Source organism: Oncorhynchus masou, chromosome 6 (genome assembly GCF_036934945.1).
Source record: "Oncorhynchus masou masou isolate Uvic2021 chromosome 6, UVic_Omas_1.1, whole genome shotgun sequence".
NCBI classification, from domain to species: Eukaryota; Metazoa; Chordata; class Actinopteri; order Salmoniformes; family Salmonidae; genus Oncorhynchus; species Oncorhynchus masou.
Window position 1 is genome coordinate 70,628,863 of NC_088217.1, and position 14,245 is coordinate 70,643,107.

Consider the following 14,245-nt stretch of genomic DNA (forward strand, 5'->3'; position numbering starts at 1 on the left):
GCACCTCTGTGTGATAAGGCAAATCACCATGCTCCGTTTCTAACTCCGTCAGAAATGCCTTGAACTGGCGGTGATTCAAACCTTTGGCTCTGATAAAGTTAACTGTGCGCGTGATGATGCTCATTACATGCTCCATTTTCAAGGCTTTACCGCACAACGCTTCCTGGTGTATGATACAATGATAAGCTGTCAGCTCACCTGTCGCGTTTTCCTCTTGCATCTTTTCCCGTATCTTCGCCACCAGTCCGCTCCTGTGTCCACACATCGCAGGTGCTCCGTCGGTTGTCAAACCCACAAGTTTTTCCCAAGGCAGCTCCATCTCATTTACACATCTTGACACCTCTTCATACAAATCATGCCCCGTAGTTGTGCCATGCATAGGACGTAAAGCCAAAAACTCCTCTGTCACGCTTAGGCTGGAGTCCACTCCGCGGATGAAAATTGACAACTGGGCAATGTCAGAAATGTCGGTGCTCTCATCCACAGCCAAGGAATATGCAATGAAATCTTTTCCCTTTTTCACAAGCTGCTCTTTTAGATTGATGGACAACTGGTCTACTCTCTCGGCAATGGTGTTTCTGCTCAGACTCACATTTAAAAAGAGTTGCCTTTTTTCTGGGCAAACTTCGTCACAAACTTTAATCATGCAGTTTTTGATGAAATCCCCTCCGTAAATGGCCGGGCTGATTTAGCGATCTCTTCTGCCAAAATAAAACTGGCCTTGACAGCAGCCTGGCCTTGTGATTTGGCTTTTTTGAACAGAGCCTGTCGAGATTTGAGGCCTCGTTTTAATTCCTCTGCCTTTTGTAGCCTTTGTTCCATGTCCATATTCTTGTTTTTGTCCGCGTGTTTCGTTTCATAATGTCGTCTCAGATTATACTCTTTCAGTACCGCCACACTTTCTCCACACAGAAGACACACAGGTTTTCCAGCTACCTCCGTGAACATATACTCCGACTCCCACCTTGTTTGAAACCCCGGTTCTCAGTGTCCACCTTCCGTTTTGCCATTTTTGATGGGTATCTGAAAGTTAATTTTACTGTGATGCTGACGACTGCTGTGCCAATAAATATTGAAATGAAGCAGCCTACTGCTCGGTGCGTCACCGTTGCATTGTGGGAAATGTAGTATTGGTGCGTGTAAAAGATCTGCGGGCTGCCGGCTTGCTGCGGTCTGCGGGCCGGTTCTAATAATAAATCAAGATCATCCCAGGGGCCGTAAAAAACCTTCTCGCGGGCCGGATGTGGCCCGCGGGCCTTGACTCTGACATATGTGCCGTAGAGTCTAAATGATGAACAGTGATTAAATGATCATCGGTACCCTGCAAGGGTAACACAGTGTTATTGTAGTGCCTCGGAGAATAAGACCAGAAATTCCCCAACTTGAGGTGGACCTTGTGCTAATCAGTGCATCGAGTTGCTCTCCTCTCCTGTACAATGTGCTAGGTTTCTCCTCTATATATACTGGTTACTTTATATATTTAAGGACTGGCCTCAACAATCACATTTGATTCATATTGCTCTTTTTTTCTTTTTTTTTTTACAAATACATTTGTCAAAAAGTGCTTTAAAATACATTTTAGTCCAAACAGCAGCATCTGCATAAACCCCTCAGGGAGCAAGCGTAGGCAACGCAATTTACTGGATATTTTACGGGATGTGTTCCTGAGAGGCCAAATACTAAAATGTCTGTTATTACAGCTCACCCAGTGAAGTCACATACACACGTAAAGTAGATCCAAGTCACTTCTACCCACAAGCCCAGTTAAAATGCCAGGTCGCAGTTGTAAATGAGAACTTGTTCTCAAATGGCCTACCTGGTTAAATCAAACATTTAAATGGGGGTCATTTCCCTGCCGTTTGTCTCTTGTCACAGATTGTTTACATACCTACTAAAAGATTGGTTCTGGGTTCCTACGTTACCCTCCCCTCAGTGTTAAGCAATGATGTGCTGGTCCTGTGGAGAGTCTGCCTCTGCCGCCGCAGTGCTCCGGTGGCCGTGTCTCCCACCATCTCTCTCACACCTGCAGAGCTGGGACAGGGAGGAGCAGCAGGGCTGCAACCAGGGCTTCCATAGGACGTGTCCCGGGGCGAGCTGGTCCTGAACGGGGGTGATGGACTCCTTATGGAGAGCCACCGCGGCCAGGATCTTCTCCAGGACCGAGTGGAAGGCAGGTTCCGTGTCTGGGGTCAGGGGTGTGGTCTCCGAGGGGTCGCGGGAGAGGTCAAAGAGCAAAGGGGGGTCGTGGTAGGTCACGTAGGATGTGGTGCAGAAACAGGCATGGGTATGCATGCAGGCTGTCCCGTTCTCGGGGTAGAAGTCCGGAGTGAAAAAGAACAACTTCCATATTGAATAACCTTAAAGATTTACAATGAATTACAACCACCATAGTAGTTCACGTTTCAAGTTAACTTGCTTACAAAAACCATTGGAATTATTACTCAAATCATTATTAGTAGAACTGCTACTGCTAATTCAATCGCATTCTTAAATCTATTACATTGGAAATGTGGACTTACTGTTGGGAGGCTGCCACCTGACAGCGTTGAGGTAGGCGTTACAGTAATGGAAGAGAAACTCGTGCTTTGATCTCTCAACTTTCCCCTGCAGCAGGGGCATGAGGTCATGACCGTCTATCACTCTAGGAAGAGAAGACACACACAAACAACACAATAGATTATCTCTGAGACACAGAAATGGAGCACACTGTAGGAATGATCCTTTGCGTAGGCAGCGAGACCTCAAAGGCCCATGAAAACCTTTGATCAAAGGTTTAGATCTGCCTGATCCGTTTTGAGAGCTTTTTCATTAGCTGAGATTTTTTTCAAGCAGGTCCCTTGTGACACCTATTGTGAATACAATGTCTCGAGCTAGGGGGTGATTCAGAGCACAGAGTGCATATCATTTCTATGGTGACCTAGATTCCAAACGCTGTAGTTTTGACTGACAGACGAGGCTGCTCGAAAACCTACCAAGTGCTATGGGCTTACCCATAGCAAAAGAAGTCAATGAACAAACAAAACCCCTCAGACCTCAGCAATTTCACAGCACTCACCTGTCCCCCAGTGCCGTCCCTCCGGCTAGCTTCACCACAGTAGGGAAGATATCCATGTTGCTGGTGGGCTCATCAATGTCTTTCCCTGCAGGTAACATCCCAGTCCAACGGAGCAGTCCTGGAACTCGGATCCCCCCCTCCCAATTGGTGGATTTCCCGGCTGCTCAGAGACAGATCGAAGCACTTTGTAAGGACTGAGAATATGGGAAGTCCTTTATCACTCGACCCAAAATATAAGGCTTGCCAGAACCTTTCATGGAAACATCTCGTCTCTTATGCATGAGGACATTTAGATAATCTGAGCTATTTATCTAGTGATCTATTATTCTATACATTGACTGGCTCTGACTTCCCATTTACATTCCTATTAATATACCCTACTAAACCCCTGCAGATGCAAGCTAAAGCCTCTCTGCACATGCACTTCTAGGTTGAGTATTTTTTCTCCTATTAAAAAAAAAGTAACCTATTAACAACAAAAAAATCTGTTTTAACCGAAAATTCGACATCTGGCTGTTCGGTCTCTGTTGACCTGTTCTTCTGAAGCTGTAACAGACCGTACCTTTGTATATCCCGTTCCAGCCTCTGTGCACCTCCCCCCGGACTGAGATCTCCTCAAGGTGTGCACCCTGGTCTGAGGTCAGGTACACCAGTGTGTTCTCCCTCAGGTTCAACCGGTCCAGAGTCTGCATGAGCTGACCTAAGAACAGATATTATGAAACATGACATAATAAACTCAGCAAAAAAAGAAACGTCCCTTTTTCAGGACCCTGTCTTTCAAAGATAATTCGCAAAAATTCAATAACTTCACAGATCTTCATTGTAAAGGGTTAAACACTGTTTCCCATGCTTGTTCAATGAACCATAAACAATTAATGAACATACACCTGTGGAACGGTCGTTAAGACACTAACACATTACAGACGGTAGGCAATTAAGGTCACAGTTATGAAACCTTAGGACACTAAAGAGGCCTATCTACTGACTCTGAAAAACACCAGAAGGAAAATGCCCAGGGTCCCTGCTCATCTGCGTGAACGTGCCTTAGGCATGCTGCAAGGAGGCATGAGGACTGCAGATGTGGCCAGGGCAATAAATTGCAATGTCCATACTGTGAGGCGCCTAAGACAAGGAGACAGGACGGACAGTTCATAGTTCTCGCAGTGGCAGACCACGTGTAACAACACCTGCACAGGATCGGTACGTCTGAACATCACACCTGCAGGACAGGTACAGGATGGCAACTGCCCGAGTTACACTGGGAAAGCACAATCCCTCCATCAGTGCTCAGACTGTCCGCAATAGGCTGAGAGAGGCTGGACAAAGGGCTTGTAGGCCTGTTGTAAGGCAGGTCCTCACCAGACATTACCGGTAACAATGTCACCTACAGGCACAAAATCACCATTGCTGGACCAGACAGGACTGGCAAAAAGTGCTCTTCACTGACGAGTCACGGTTTTGTCTCACCAGGTGTGATGGTCGGATTCGCGTTTATCGTTGAAGGAATGAGCGTTACACTGAGGCCTGTACTCAGGAGCGGGATCGATTTGGAGGTTGAGGGTCCATTGTGGTTAGGAGCGGTGTGTCACAGCATCATCAGACTGAGCTTGTTGTCATTGCAGGCAATCTCAACACTGTGCGTTACAGGGAAGACATCCTCCTCCCTCATGTGGTACCCTTCCTGCAGGCTCATCCTGACATGACCCTCCAGCATGACAATGCCACCAGCCATACTGCTCGTTCTGTGAGTGATTTCCTGCAAGACAGGAATGTCAGTGTTCTGCCATGGCCAGCGAAGAGCCCAGATATCAATCCCATTGAGCATGTCTGGGACCTGTTGGATTGGAGGGTGAGGGCTAGGGCCATTCCCCTCAGAAATGTCCGGGAACTTGCAGGTGCCTTGATGGAAGACTGGGGTAACATCTCACAGCAAGAACTGGCAAATCTGGTGCAGTCCATGAGGAAATGCACTGCAGTACTTAATGCAGCTGGTGGCCAAACCAGATACTGACTGTTACTTTTGATTTTGACCCCTTGTTTTGGTCATACAAATATTCACACATGTTAAGTTTGCTGCAAATAAACACAGTTGACAGTGACTTTTTTTTGCTAAGTTTAGGTAAAAGTCAATCAAATCTTCCAACCTTTCAAATATAATTAGTGTGGACATTTTAAATCTTCCAACCTTATAACTTATTGGACATACAAAAAGAAGGCCATACAGCAATATAAAGTAAATATCAAGTCTTACCTACACTCCAGTCTACTTCGTGGACAGCATCTCCATAGATACCGTGCTGACTGGTCCCCTGGAAGGCTGGCGATGCAAACGTGGCCGTGTGCACTTGGATGAAGGAGAAGAACAACAGGAAGGGTAGTGCAGAGTTCCTGTCAAAATAGTCAACACACACAGTGTAAATGGAAGAAAATAATTGTATGACAACAATGCAAACTACTGTGTACAGTATGCTTTCATGTTACAGACACAGTCACCTAGGACACCAGCCCTTTACACACACTTTCCTTACATGCCCTTCAGAGTTTCTTCCCACATGCTAGACACAAACAAACATAAAATAATCAAACACACTCACGCACACACAAACACTTGATTTGGCTTCTATTCCGTCTCAATCTATCACGTAGTAGGGGAAATATACATTTTAAAAACTCAACACACACCTTTCTAAAAAGTCCACTGCTTCATCTGTCATTCTCTGGGTCAGGTTCTCCGAGACATACGGCTGCTCCACCACTTCCCGGTTCCTCATCAGAAAGCAGTTGAAGTAGGGGAACGTGGCGACGAATGTGCCAAAGATGGCCGCCGCCGCGCCCACCAACGCCACCGCACTCAGCACCAACTTCCTCCGCACGGTGACCACACCCCTCGCATGCAGGAGGGTCACGGTAGCCACACCCACTCCCAGGGTCTTGTAGGGTAGAGTTGAGAATCTTTACTATCCTATATCCCTGAGGGACATGTTTCTTTATAGCTAAAAGGCCAAACAAACTACATACAACAAACATTAAAACTAGTCTTAGTACCAGTCCGTTTATGCCATCATGCCAACTCCTTATCACTGTGTTTGGCTTGACAGTGACAGCAATGGAGTTGGCAAGAGCAGAAACAGATCCGGGACCACATGCTACACCAGAATACATAAATAAAGTTTAAATACTCAAAGCAACACTGTAGTAAAAAGCATGAGCTGAAGCACATCCCAAAATGGCTGTAGAGGTGCTGACTATTGGAGAGTAAACTGTAGACAAATCTAATGCATTTAGAAAGCCCTTTTTACATCAGCAGATGTCACAAAGTGCTATTAAAGAAATCCAGCTTAAAACCCCAAGCGGCAAGCAATTCAGATATAGCAGAACGATTCTCTATACAGTGGGGCAAAAAAGTATTTAGCCAGCCACCAATGGTGCAAGTTCTCCCACTTAAAAAGATGAGAGAGGCCTGTAATTTTCATCATATGTACACTTCAACTATGACAGACAAAATGAGGGGGGAAAAAAAAATCGAGAAAATCACATTGTAGGATTTTTAATGAATTTATTTGCAAATTATGGTGGAAAATAAGCATTTGGTCACCTACAAACAACCAAGATTTCTGGCTCTCACAAACCTGTGACTTCTTCTTTAAGAGGCTCCTCTGTCCTCCACTCGTTATCTGTATTAATGGCACCTGTTTGAACGTGTTATCAGTATAAAAGAAACCTGTCCACAACATCAAACAGTCACACTCCAAACTCCACTATGGCCAAGACCAAAGAGCTGTCAAAGGACACCAGAAACAAAATTGTAGACCTGCACCAGGCTGGGAAGACTGAATCTGTAATAGGTAAGCAGCTTGGTTTGAAGAAAACAACTGTGGGAGCAATTATTAGGAAATGGAAGACATACAAGAGCACTGATAATCTCCCTCGATCTGGGGCTCCACGCAAGATCTCACCCTGTGGGGTCAAAATGATCACAAGAACGGTGAACAAAAATCCCAGAACCACACGGGGGGACCTAGTGAATGACCTGCAGAGAGCTGGGACCAAAGTCACAAAGCCTACCATCAGTAACACACTACGCCGCCAGGGACTCAAATCCTGCAATGCCAGACGTGTCCCCCTGCTTAAGCCAGTACATGTCCAGGCCCGTCTGAAGTTTGCTAGAGAGCATTTGGATGATCCAGAAGAAGATTGGGAGAATGTCATATGGTAAAAACTCAACTTGTCGTGTTTGGAGGACAAAGAATGCTGAGTTGCATCCAAAGAACACCATACCTACTGTGAAGCATGGGGGTGGAAACATCATGCTTTGGGGCTGTTTTTCTGCAAAGGGACCAGGACGACTGATCCGTGTAAAGGAAAGAATGAATGGGGCCATGTATCGTGAGATTTTGAGTGAAAACCTCCTTCCATCAGCCAGGGCATTGAAGATGAAACGTGGCTGGGTCTTTCAGCATGACAATGATCCCAAACACACCGCCCGGGCAACGAAGGAGTGGCTTCGTAAGAAGCATTTCAAGGTCCTGGAGTGGCCTAGCCAGTCTCCAGATCTCAACCCCATAAAAAAATGTATGTGTTGCCCAGCAACAGCCCCAAAACATCACTGCTCTAGAAGAGATCTACATGGAGGAATGGGCCAAAATACCAGCAACAGTGTGTGAAAACCTTGTGAAGACTTACAGAAAACGTTTGACCTCTGTCATTGCCAACAAAGGGTATATAACAAAGTATTGAGATAAACTTTGGTTATTGACCAAATACTTATTTTCCACCATAATTTGCAAATAAATTCATTAAAAATCCTACAATGTGATTTTCTGGATTTTTCTTCTCATTTTGTCTGTCATAGTTGAAGTGTACCTATGATGAAAATTACAGGCCTCTCTCATCTTTTTAAGTAGAAGAACATGCACAATTGGTGGCTGACTAAATACTTTTTTGCCCCACTGTACATGTGGTTTAGATTAAACCCTGCATTAAAGACAAACATGAATTGTCATTATTGTCAGCAGAACATATATTTTTGATTTTAATTTAAAAAGGTTAAACCAAAATAGTGCACGTCATAAACATGTATTGTACACTGTACATCACCTTGAATGGTATGTGTGCTTGGACATTGGTAAAGATGGAGCCGTGGCCGGGCTGACAGTCACGTAGGTTGGTCAGGGTTATACCGTAGAAGTGGTCGAAGCCGTGAGCACTGGGGTGGTGACAGAAGTCATCGTTCCTCTCACAGTGAAGACCAAGGTGCCATTTTCCTACAGTGGAAAGAAGCAGCCAGGTGACGGACCATATAGACTGGCAACTTAAGGCATCTTCAAAGAACAAGACCTTGAAAGGCAACACAAAGTGTTTTCAACAGTGGAGAAAAAAAGCCCGATAAAGGCAATTATTACATTTAATAATATGTCAACGTGGGTTACTGAAAAGCCTGTGAGGCATATTGCACATCAAAGAACAAGACCTTGAATGTCAACTCACATGTAAATGTGCTGTAGGCTGTTGTCTGGGCCACCATTGAGAAGCCAATACGAGTACGAAAGCTATTATACTGTTCAAATCAAATCAATCATGTAGCTATAGCTATACAGTCAGAATTTTAAAGACATTCAAACAAAACAGACACATTGCTGCAACCAATCAAATGAACTGTCACTGCTTCTGCCTGTTCCCTATTCCCAAAGTGAGAAGTATTGATACATACTCATGACGATAATAAATGGGATATATGTAGAGTTTTTCATGGACCTAAAGACGCTTTACATAGTAACAAAGGAGAGGACTTTGGCTCACCTATGAGAGCAGTCTCGTAGCCCTGTTGTTTGGCCACCTTGGCAAAGGTGACTTCTTCACTGGGAAGACCGCCGGATGCAGCAGAGATGATATAAACCCCTAAGCGTCCAAGGCCAGCCATACCTGTTCAAGACACACAAAAAACAGAATCAAAAACGGATATCAAATCTCAAAGTGGGGAGAGTAACAAAGTATAAAATGATACAGTGGAATGATGATGTACTATTCAACCTGCTGCATTGTGGTCAACATGCTAGTTATCCTGTCCTATGAACTGCTCTCTCCACATAGCCTAACTAATGGATCCCTAACACCACATAATACTAGTAAGGCCTATCAATACAAGCTAGTGATCAGATTATAGTACTAGGCAAAGCTTTGTGTCATACCCCAGGAGGATAGGCTACACCTTGAGCTCTTGCTGTTGTTGTTGTAGTATATTTTATTGCTATTGTGTTACTATTTTGACTATTTCACAGTAAAGTCTATGCCCGTTCGGCGCATGTGACATATAACATTTGATTTGTTGTTTATGACTCGCCTCACCGGATCGTATCGGGTATCGGCCCGTCAGGAAGGCTGCCCTGCTGGGCGTACAGAGGGGGGCCGCAGCGATGTGCTGCGTCAGCCTCACCCCCTCCTGAGCCAGCATGTCGATGTTGGGGGTCCTGCAGACACAACGACACAGCACATTACCACCCAGCTGGGCTCATCATCTGGAAGGAGGCGTTTTAATTGTGTTTTAAAAGGTGAGCACAGAGGCACAGCAATAATTAGAAGTCAGAATAAAAGGAATATAATAGAACATTGTCTTCCCGAGGATGTACATTTTTGTTTGGAATCACAGCTACAAATGAGAAGTCTATGTAATGCAGGAAAGCCATGCTTAGAGACATGCGAAAGAACATTTAAAAAAAAGCCTGTTGCAGTTTATATCACTGTAACTTACCGCAAGGTTGTGTTCCCATAGCAGCCCAAGTCTCCAATCCCCAAGTCATCGACCATCATCAGGACAAAATTCGGCCTTTTGTCACCATTCAAGGCATAGCACACATCAAACAACAACAGTAAACCTAGACAGCATGGGATCCATGGGGACTTCATTTTTCAAATGAACACTGGAGAAGCAAAGACAGAGGCAATACGAGAGATTGGATAGGGTCAAGCACTTCAAGGTCCTCGGCGTGCACATCACTGAGGACCTGAAATGGTCTCGGCACACCGACATCGTGGTGGCTGAAGAAATTCAGCATGGCCCCTAAGACTCTCAAAAACTTCTACAGATGCACCATTGAGAGCATTCTGTTGGGCTGCATCACCGCCTGGTAGGGCAACTGCTCTGCCCTCAACTGCATCATGGCTCTCCAGAGGGTAGTGTGGGCAGTCTAACGCATTAACGGGGTCACGCTGCCTGCCCTCCAGGACATTGACGGCACCCGAAGTCAAAGTAAAGGCCAAGAAGATCATTAAGGACCTCAGCCACCGGTTTACTCGGCTACCGTCCGACAGACAGAGACAGTACAGGTGCATCAAAGCTAAGACAGAGACTGAAACTGCTTCTATTTACCAGGCCATCAGACTGTTGATACACAAACACACAACTCATACTCACAAACAAATGCACATACACGCACTCACACACATTGAACCACTGGTCACCTCCCATTTCACACTGTCTATTTAAATACTTTATCCCCGACGTAGCACATCATAATATTTATCTATCCTACTGTACATTGTTTTTCAGTTACTGTTTATACACAGGGCATACAGTGGGGCAAAAAAGTATTTAGTCAGCCACCAATTGTGCAAGTTGACTAAATACTTTTTTGTCACACTGTATGTATTTATACAGTGGATTCTTGACATAGCTTACTCATATATGTATATATATAAATATAATATAAATATATATATAAATATAATATATACACAGTGCCTTCAGAAAGTATTCAGACCCCTTGACTTTTCCCACATTTTGTTAGGTTACAGCCTTATTCTAAAATATATTACATTATTTTTTGTCTCATCAATCTACACACAATACCCCATAATGACAAAGCAAAAAAAGGTTTTTAGAATTTTTTACAAATGTATTAAAAAAGTATTATTATTTCAAATTTACATAAGTATTCAGACCCTTTACTCAGTACTTTGTTGAAACACCTTTGCCAGCGATTACAGTCTCGAGTCTTCTTGGGTATGACACTACAAGCTTGGCATGCCTGTATTTAAGGAGTTTCTCCCATTCTCTGCAGATCCTCTCAACCTCTGTCAAGTTGGATCGGGAGTGTCACTGCAAAGCTATTTTCAGGTCTCTCCAGAGATGTTCGATCGGGTTCAAATCCGGGCTCTGGCCAGGCCACTCAAGGACATTCAGAGACTTGTTCCGAAGCCACTCCTGTATTGTCTAGGCTATGTGCTTAGGGTCGCTGTCCTGTTGGAAGGTGAACCTTCACCTCAGTCTGAGATCCTGAAAGCAGGTTTTCATCAAGGATCTCTCTGTACTTTGCTCCACTCATCTTTCCCTCGATCCTGACTAGTCGCAGTCCCTGCCACCGAAAAACATCCCGACAGCATGATGCTGCCACCACCATGCTTCACCGTAGGAATGGTGCCAGGTTTCCTCCAGATGTGACACTTGGCATTCAGGCTAAAGAGTTCAATCTTAGTTTCATCAGACCAGAGAACTTTGTTTCTCATGGTCTGAGAGTCTTTAGGTGCCCTTTGGCAAACTCCAAGCGGGCTGTTATGTGCCTTTTACTGAGGAGTGGCTTCCATCTGTCCACTCTACAGTAAAGGCCTGATTGGTGGAGTGCTGCAGAAATGGTTGTCCTTCTGGAAGTCTCCCATCTCCATAGAGGAACTCTCAAGCTCTGTCAAAGTGACCATCGAGTTCTTGGTCACCTCCCTGACCAAGGCCCTTCTCCCCCGATTGCTCAGTTTGGCCAGGCTGCCAGCTCTAGGAAGAGTCTTGGGGGTTCCAAACTTCTTCCATTTAAAAATGATGGAGGCCACTGTATTCTTGGAGACCTTCAATGCTGCAGAAATGTTTTGGTATCCTTCCCCAGAATTGTGCCTCGACACAATCCTGCCTCGGAGCTCTATGGACAATTCCTTTGACCTCATGGCTTGATTTTTGCTCTGACATGCAATGTCAACTCTGGGACATTACAGGTGTGTGCCTTTCTAAATCTTGTCCAATCAATTACATTTTCCAAAGGTGGATTCCAATCAAGTTGTAGAAACATCTCAAGGAAGATAAATGGAAACAGGATGCACCAATGTCGAGTCTCATAGCAAAGGATCTGAATACTTATGGAAGTAAGGTGTTTCTGTTTTTATTTTATTTTGTCATTATGGGGTATTGTGTGTAGATTGATGAGGAAAATAATTAATTTCAATCCATTGTAGAAGACGGCTGTAACATAACACAATGTGGAAAAAGTCAAGGGGTCTGAATACTTTCCGAATGCACTGTATACTGCTGTACATAGAATTCTTAGTTGATCTTGTGTGAATCCTGTGTATATAGGTATAGATTGCATTTGATTACTGCTACAGGGCTATTTGGCTTGCTAATCAGATTTGCCCCGCCGTTGTCTTTTTTCTCTCCTTACATTTTAATTGTTTGACATTTTACTGCATTTTTAAGAGGTAGTAACATAAGAATTTCGCTGCACCCGCTAATCTGTGTACAGGACTAATAAACTTTGATTTGAAGAAAGCTAGAGCAAATGTTACTAATGTGACGTCCCAAATGGCACCATATACACCTACATAGTGTACTACTTTTGAACAGGGCAAATAGACATTTTAGAGCCCGAGAAACCATAGATAGCTTCAGTTTAGGCCACGGTTCCCCAACTGGCGGCCTGCGGGTGAATTTATTTGGACATAAGACTGTAAAAAATAAAAACATTTTAATTTTGGAAATCTGCTCCGAAGTATTCGCACCCATAATAGAGATATGTATCTGATCGTATACAATTGTAAGCAAGGTTTGAAATGATTATGTTTTAGACAAATATTATATGCGTTTGGGCTTCTTGCTATCAATCTGCAGTATACAAATTATTTGGAATTATGTTCTGGCAACCTGACCATCAGCTCAAGAAAGAAAATCGCCCCGCGGCTGTATCTAGTTGATGATCCCTGGTAAAGGCTATGCCCTTCTGTGCCTTAATCAATAAAGGATGATATAATAGCATGCCTGTTTACTGAATCTTGCTGTTTCTTCACCATGTCTGAAATCGCTCACCATCTTGCTCAGAAACCAATAACATGATGTGTCTAAACTACAAAGCCAAACAGGCATGCAGACAGTACATGCCCGCAGTCTCCATATACTCTTACGTAGCGATCAATACTATATCGCTAGACTATAAATAGAGAGAGCGAGAAAGCCAGAGGGGCAATTGCTGAGCATAATAAGTAAAGCGGTTATTGGCTAAGCATTCATGTGTTTGTTTAAAAGTCAAATGCCGGTTCTTGAGTGTTAGCTGGCTACCAACCGGTAACAGAAAGCATAGGCCAGTCCAACTCATAAGACAAGGTTTTGACGGTGGCTACTGCCTACTACAACTATCCTGCAAGTTCAATAGGAACACTCCTACAAGCAATACGCGTTCAACAATTTCCCAAAATACCAACATAAAGATATCTGTTGAATTAAGACAGAATACTTTGTTGTTGGCAAGTCGTTCAAATCATACCTTCGTGGATTTACATGTCTCGAAATGTTTTACTAGAAACAGGAAGTACGTTTTTTTGTCAACTGTCATGTGACTAGGAATGAAGCAGTCTCATTGGATTATGGTTCATCCAAATATTTTAGGTGACCTGTGAGCTGCCTAAATGTAGTGCAAATCAAGACTAAAATACTGTAGATTTCAACCCTCTATGGTGCAATCCTACAATCCAATGTGCAGCCTTAATCCCTGCCAATATTTATTTAACATGTTTAGATACCCCTTGAGTCAGGAACATAAGGTCAGGAAGCCCACGCTAGTGGATTATACTAATAAAGTGAGACAATATTCTTCACACGCTGGTTCATTACAGATTACACCTTTACAATTCATGTTTTAGTCAATGTAATTTACTCTGGCATAGGCCTACAGTAAAACACTGCAACCAGGGGTTCCATCGTGGCTCTATGTCCTGCCTACATTCACAATATTCACTTTTCAGTTTCCGACCAATGCTGTTGTCCCTGCCTTGAAGACAAAGTTCCCGGTGTATGTTCTTGATGCCCCTCTATACCCCTCTAGCAGAATAGGACATGACTGTTTCATACATAAATAGGAGGCATATAATAGAAATGCCCTAGATGTGCTGTAGAACCAAATTATGTTATCATCAACTGTGGTTGGATGAACTGAACTGGTC

At 43.9% G+C, this 14,245-nt stretch overlaps 1 protein-coding gene across 1 annotated transcript; it reads right to left on the bottom strand.

The window, feature by feature from the left end:
* Nucleotides 1-747: 747 nt before the first annotated feature.
* sts (steroid sulfatase (microsomal), isozyme S) lies at nucleotides 748-13,632 on the bottom strand. Its single transcript, XM_064969564.1, has 11 exons — nucleotides 13,570-13,632; nucleotides 9,804-9,972; nucleotides 9,401-9,522; nucleotides 8,855-8,977; nucleotides 8,153-8,319; nucleotides 5,738-5,985; nucleotides 5,307-5,443; nucleotides 3,618-3,755; nucleotides 3,056-3,215; nucleotides 2,520-2,641; nucleotides 748-2,357 (listed from the first exon to the last, which is right to left on the bottom strand). Exons 2-11 carry the CDS (start codon nucleotides 9,956-9,958, stop codon nucleotides 1,936-1,938), a joined length of 1,794 nt encoding a protein of 597 aa, XP_064825636.1. The 5' UTR covers nucleotides 9,959-9,972; nucleotides 13,570-13,632; the 3' UTR covers nucleotides 748-1,935.
* Between the last annotated feature and the right edge of the window lie 613 nt (nucleotides 13,633-14,245).